This window comes from Hyposmocoma kahamanoa, unplaced genomic scaffold, assembly GCF_003589595.1.
Source record: "Hyposmocoma kahamanoa isolate Upper Pololo Valley unplaced genomic scaffold, ASM358959v1 92, whole genome shotgun sequence".
Taxonomy (NCBI): Eukaryota; Metazoa; Arthropoda; class Insecta; order Lepidoptera; family Cosmopterigidae; genus Hyposmocoma; species Hyposmocoma kahamanoa.
Window position 1 is genome coordinate 13,831,845 of NW_020654748.1, and position 6,593 is coordinate 13,838,437.

Sequence of the window (6,593 nt, forward strand, 5' to 3'; positions counted from 1 at the left end):
TTGTTTAGGAAACATAGATGGCGCTACTTGTATGGCACGTTGCAAAAAAAAAATGAAATTATTGAACATCTGTAGAACTGGCCACTAGGAATTGGTAATATAGCTTTTTCTGAATATCGTATCGAAACTATATATCAATAATCGAAATCGGATTTCGAAACTATATATTTTCTGAAACTATATATTCATGGATACAGCCCGCGTGCGCGCTAAGTTGATACATTGCCGTTACTGATTCGGAATCAGATTTCGAAACTATATATTATTACTGGATATAGTTTTACAAGAGTAATGCGGGCTAATGTTAGTATATAGTTTCGAAGACGCACAAAAAATGGTTTCGCGTTGATATCCACTCAGTGAATATCTGATACGAAGCAATATCGGTATATAGTTTGGAAAATATGTGATTTCGTGTTGGTATCCACTCGGTAATCGCTCGGCTTGATTCGGCATCGCTAATACGCGATGCGGAGCAATATCGACATACAGTTTCTAAGATACACGATATCGGATATTCTATATTGCCACAATATATAGTTTCAATAAAAATATACTATTTGTAACGCCCATTCCTACTGGCCAGGCCAGTGGCCAGTGGCCAGTGACCAACGCTTACGCTTAATGAAAAGCGTGCTTATGCGCTTATTTTAAAAAGCAGACTTTTTTAAGTGCTTTTCGTTTAAACGGCCACCTCTAATTGGCATTGGCAATGCTGGTTGTTGGCAACACTGTTTGTTTGTTGTGTTAAATGGATTCAATGGATTCGCTCTGGACCTTTTGGAGGGAAAAGTGTCGTTTTTATTTTGACTTTCAATTATTTTGTGAAATCTAGTACAAAGTGGAATAGGATAGTGCCATCGTGCCTTAATCGAAGATTAAAACGCGAAATTATACGAATCTCGAACTAAAATACCCGTTTCGGCCCGTTCTAAGGAATCCCGAGTCAATCCCAGCACGCCGCCTCAAATTGCCTATCCTCATTGTGGTGGCTATATTTACAGAAATATAATTGAACGTTTATGTTTTCGGCTGAAGAACTTTGTTTCCATGGCCAGCAATAATTTTTTAAAAAAGGTTGTGTTAAATGGTGTTAAACTCTAATTATTTTGAAGAATAATATTTTCGTTTTATATAATTAAAAACCGTTTATTGTTCCTAAAATTTAATTTACTGCAATTTGACCGTTTTGCTTTATTGTCTAAAAAATTATTGAAGTAATAGAACAAAGTTGACTAGTGCCATTATTCTAATAGATAGTACCCATTGGTTACCTAAATTACCTTTGGTCATAATGAGAACAATGAAAAGTGTTGTGCTTTTCCTGCTTTTTATTAAATTTAACTTATTGGGAGCTGATATTTCTTATTCATATCATTTCAACACATATAAACCTACTGAATTGTAAGTAACTTTCAATAAGCCGCATTTCATAAACAGCCTCTAAGATTAATTAAGGACTTACTGTCATTAACAATATAGGTACACGTATGTTATTTTGTTCCAGATAAAATACCTTTACCTTATTTGTGACTGAGAATTTAATAGTATTGCTTTATTGCTTATAGGTTTTATAACGGAGAGGGCTACTTCTATGACATTCCAGACAACTGCACCAGAATTTTGAACTCATTTGCAGAAAGTGCAATGAATTTTACAAGATGCTCTATTCTCCATGCAAGACCAGTAAAATTGTGCAGGGAATGTGTAAATGATTATGTACAGTTCTTTGATACATATCAAAAATTATTGCATACAGAGATCAATGGAACTACTTGTACATTTATGTACTTATCACATGACAGATTCGAAGTGGTTCTTTCATACTATAATAACATAGATGCTATTTGGAATAAGGGAAATTGTAATGGTTGGTTGATTTTTTAAATACAGGTTGTTGAACAATAGACTACAAATGTTTTAAAGGAGTTATTTGGAATTGCAAGCACAGTAGGACTTTGGTGGAAAAAAAATGTAGTGTAATATTTTATTTTTCCATACAAATCAAAGTTAAAGTTAGTTAATCGTTGAAGCAATATTGTGTGAATAATTATGTTTACTTTTTTCTATTTAATCATATTCTATTTGCAATGCCAAACAACTTCTTAACAGTGTGTGTGTGTGTGTGTGGGAGTGACATATGAATCTCATAAATATTTATATAATTATGTTTTTGGTAAGATATATCTTTTAGATGCTGGTTACTCTGATCTTTAGTATTGGTTCACTTAGTCAGTGGTTTCATAGACAATTGTTTCATTTAACACAATTATTATGTTTTTCAGGATGTTTCAACTGGTCTACTGAAATCCCTCAAGTTTCTAATAGCACTAAAAAATTTATTAACATGTTCAATGAAACCGTGGACTGCATCAAGTCAAATTATTATCCATCTATGAATGACACTGAGGAAGTATGCCAAAAGTGCTCGCAGTCATATATACAGTTGGATGAATATTACAAATCATTGAGCAGTGATTCTATTGGAGTGGACAGCATTTGTATGGATATTGTCGATTCTGTAAGTTTATATTACACGAAAACGTGTGTAATAAAGGGATAGTTTGCTAATCTAAAAAACAAGTGGATGTGTCTGCTTCATCAATAAAAAAATCTAAGTTCAGGTTTAATTAAAGTTCCTTCAAACATATTTAATACTAGTGAGAATGTGCACAGTAACAATATCATGCCATTCTATTTATATGTATGTAATTTACAAAAAATCAACAATTTATTTAAAGGCTGATGCTGTAAAAATTTTTTAACTTTACTTTTAAAGCTTTTAAACATCTAACTAGCAAAACCTCACATTGGATAGTAACTTTTGACTCAGTATAACTTTGACCCACCTCTGAGATAGACCTCAAATTTGAATTGACCTTTAATAAACAAGTAATTTGTATTTTATTAAAAGTAACAATTATCTCCAGTTTGTTACAAAATTGGAATTCTGCTTTTTATTACTTGATTAATTAACTGAAATTACAAGTTTTGTCTTATTCAAGAGATGTTACCCAGAATGACAACTATATTGAATGTATTTCTAGAAAGTGCAGTCCTCAAACCAGTAGTGCTTTTGCAATGGACATTTTCAAAGTTGTGTACCAAATTCTTTGTCACAGTAATTTCACCATAAATCTTACTCTACATGACCATAAAGACGAATTTGGGAATCAAACTCTTCCAAATTTTTCAATATTTTAGTGGTCAGTAAAAAATATATGTATTACAATATATAAATGAATGGATTTATTTTATGTGAATGTAAGCCAATTTTTTTTTCTTTTTAGATGAACACCACTAGATCCATTTGGAGTAAAACACTAAACTGTTGTAAACTCAGAAGGCATCCTGAGATAATATTTTTATGTGTTACTGGAGTTATATCATTTCTTCCCTTACTCTTCTATTTTGTGGTGAGGTACTGTGGACCAATCAGGGACTTACCAAATGTGTTGAAACGTAAGTTTGAATTGTGATAATATTTAAATGTTTGCCATATTGTTATACACTTCTGGACACATAATTTGAGCCACTACGCATTTTCAGTATTAAGTGCCTTGTGCTTAAAAAATGTTTTATTAATAAAAAACTATTATGCAATTTTGAAACTAGTATACTAAACATCTTTTCTGTAAGTCCTTGTTGGGAATGTAGGTTTGCAAAACCGGGGAAAACTTTTTCTTTGATGATAACACTTAACACTTTTTTTGTATTCTAGCCCTTTACGACAAAAATGCGAGGGCTCCAATTGTGTCCAGGAGTATATAATGTGTACTTACTGCAATTTTGATCTCATATAAGCTATAAGACCCCTCTTGAATTTTCTATTGTTTTAAGTCAAAATGTATCCCTTTATTTACCCTGAATGCCATATTTTACAGAATCAAGGTTCAAGCAAACAATTTTGAGGTCAGCTGATGGAAGAATAAATTAGACTGGTATCATTGACTTACAATTATATGGATGTAGGGTCCGCACTAAAGTGTCCGAACTTATAGGGCGTTAAAATCGTATACAGAGCGTCATTCACGCTTTAGTCTTCGTTTGTTCGACTGACAGCAAAGCAAGCAAAATTAGACAGTACTGTGACGACATTACAATTTAAATTCAACGTTTTAGCTTTTTCATATACCTTTACATGTTACTACGTTTAAATAGGTTGACTTGGGACATTTTTTTCATGGTTTTTGGATTAGACCCATCGTCCATTTATTTGTAAGTCAATGACTGGTATAGAAGATTAGTAATTAATTTGTAGAAAATTAAAGATATTTTATTTTTTGTAACAACTGTATTTAACTTAACCAAAGACCAATAAATGAATTTTTATCACAAATTTATTTTATTGTGTAGATTAGAAGGGATTTGATAATTCTAAACATTAAGGATTATTAAATCTATTGTTTAATTTCAGAGAAATTTCTCAACGAATTGAACTAAATTGATGTTTTATCTATTCCTTATCTGTGTCTAGCTTTCTTGTTATTGCTTTTCTTCACACTACTGCTGCTAGTGCTGTTTGATAATTTATGTTTTAAGGAGTTTGGTGTAGAATCACCTTTAGTCAACACACTTAAGGAGTCTTTTGAATCTTTCGGTGTACCAGGTCTACTATCAAGTCCTACTGCTGATAGCATTTTACTATCGCTACCAAATGCTTTCTGTAACATTCCAGATGAGGTTGCGATCTTTTGAGTTGCACTTTGTTTAGTTTGATGACTTAAACTCTTCTCAATACTGCCATTGATGTGCTGTTTTCCTGCAGGTTTAGTGGAAGCTATACTTTCTGTAGATCCATGTATTGTAGTATGATTTAAATTTCCAAGCAATCCAGAACTAATTTGTGTGTCTGATGAATCCTCATTGGTCTGTGATTCAGTCTCACTGTTCCTTTCATCTAAAAATTAAAATATACAAAATGAGACAAATTTAAAAACAACAGTATAATTTTTAAGTTGTAATGGTTTGTTACTCACTTTTTGCTTCGGCAGGGTCCACAAGACCACTAACAGCCTGTAATAGACAAAATAAAGACAAGTAATAAATATGCAAAATATCAAGGTTATTTTTATTTATTTCATACTCACAGCCATAGAAGTTATTGAAGATTTAGAAAATAGTCTTTCGGCTTCTTTGAACTTTCTGTTACGTTTGTCTGCTTTTGAATTAGTGCTCTTGTTTGTTGTTAAGTATCTATCCCAACCTCTTATTATATTTCCATACAGTTGTGTATCTTCTAAGTACGAGCCTTCGAAAGCGTAAATTTGCCTTTCTAAATTCGCCAGTGTTTCCTACAAATATAAAAGTTATTAAAACGGATACAACGTGAAACTACATGTAAATAAATTTTACTCACAGCAACTTCGGCTTTGCGTTTTACCAAATCCGCTAATTCCGCTCTTGTGTCCGCAACAGAACTTTGTTTGGACGCCATGTTGGTTTTAGATTGTACGCTTAGGGCTTCGCTAGCGGGACTTTGCGGTGAAACAACCATGACGGTGTCTATTTATTGCGATTTATGCCTTCATAATTTCAGACCTCCTAAATGTAAATGAAGAAAACTATTAGGGAATCACGGCCACGGTATAATGAACAAAAATCATTAAATTACACTCCACAGATTAATGAGCTTCACTCGCTTTGGCTTTGACAAAAGTGAGCGAATGGAATTGAATGGATGATATAAGTTTGGAGTAATATGAACGAATAAATTAAATCATTGAAGAGGGCAATGTTTTAACAATGTGCAGCCAAGTATTTATTATTATAGCTACTTCTCATCACTACCTTTCATTGTTAAACTCTGTGTACTGTGTATTGTGTGTTGTGTAGTGTAAAAAAGTCAGTGATTTTCGTGTCAATGTCAAAAATTCAAGTCTTCAGTCCATTATTTTGTTCAGGCATTATGCTTCGTATTCGGTGGGTGTATGGTGTCAAACCTTTGCCTTTTCCTTCGAGGAAAGAATAGAAAAACAACAGGCTAATATCCAACTATTGTAATAGAAAAACGCGGGAAACTTCCGAAACTGGCGGGTGCATTTTTCCTGGTTTTAGTGGTTTTTATTGTTTTTGCGGGATCAGGAGAGTTCTGTTTGTATTTATTGTATATAATCTTTAATTTAGTACCTGTGTAAATATTTGTAGTGTATATATTTTCCGCTTCGGGTAAGTTTTTCATTTTTTAACATGGGCGACGAGCCCCCCGATGACCCTGGAGGAACAGTGCCTTCAGTGGGCCTAAATATTGAAATATCCTCGCTTGAAGCTAGTGCAGTAGATACGGAAGATGGTGTCCGTAGTGAAGATGGACGCAAAAATAGGAAACGCATTAAAACTTCCCGTAGACATTCTGAGAAAAAAAGGAAAGATAGTAAGGGTAACTTTGTCGAAAGCTCTCATGATGATATTACAGAATATAATGCGAATATTAAGTATACGGAATTTGTTTCATCTTTATCTCAGGATAAGTTAACAAACGTCACTGTTTCTAACAAACCTTCTACTCAAATTCCTCCCACTCAGCCTCGGTATCAGAATATAAGAAAATATGAGCGCACTGACATCAGTCCGTATGTGATTCACGTAGTGAG

General features: G+C 33.2%; 2 protein-coding genes across 3 annotated transcripts; one reads left to right on the forward strand and one right to left on the reverse strand.

Annotated features, from left to right (window-relative positions):
• Nucleotides 1-1,089: 1,089 nt before the first annotated feature.
• LOC113236879 (osteopetrosis-associated transmembrane protein 1) lies at nucleotides 1,090-4,061 on the forward strand. The gene is made up of 5 exons (XM_026473089.1): nucleotides 1,090-1,404; nucleotides 1,569-1,870; nucleotides 2,286-2,521; nucleotides 3,291-3,462; nucleotides 3,885-4,061. Exons 1-5 carry the CDS (start codon nucleotides 1,295-1,297, stop codon nucleotides 3,935-3,937), a joined length of 873 nt encoding a protein of 290 aa, XP_026328874.1. The 5' UTR covers nucleotides 1,090-1,294; the 3' UTR covers nucleotides 3,938-4,061.
• A 293-nt stretch (nucleotides 4,062-4,354) lies between these two features.
• On the reverse strand, nucleotides 4,355-6,237 carry LOC113236827 (chromatin modification-related protein MEAF6). Of its 2 annotated transcripts, XM_026473026.1 has the most exons (5): nucleotides 6,130-6,237; nucleotides 5,360-5,544; nucleotides 5,091-5,294; nucleotides 4,980-5,016; nucleotides 4,355-4,900 (listed from the first exon to the last, which is right to left on the reverse strand). In XM_026473026.1, exons 2-5 carry the CDS (start codon nucleotides 5,495-5,497, stop codon nucleotides 4,464-4,466), a joined length of 816 nt encoding a protein of 271 aa, XP_026328811.1. In that variant the 5' UTR covers nucleotides 5,498-5,544; nucleotides 6,130-6,237; the 3' UTR covers nucleotides 4,355-4,463. The 2 variants fall into 2 exon arrangements, with proteins under 2 accessions (XP_026328811.1, XP_026328810.1); XM_026473025.1 differs by lacking the exon at nucleotides 6,130-6,237 and having other exon boundaries at nucleotides 5,360-5,942.
• Nucleotides 6,238-6,593: the final 356 nt, after the last annotated feature.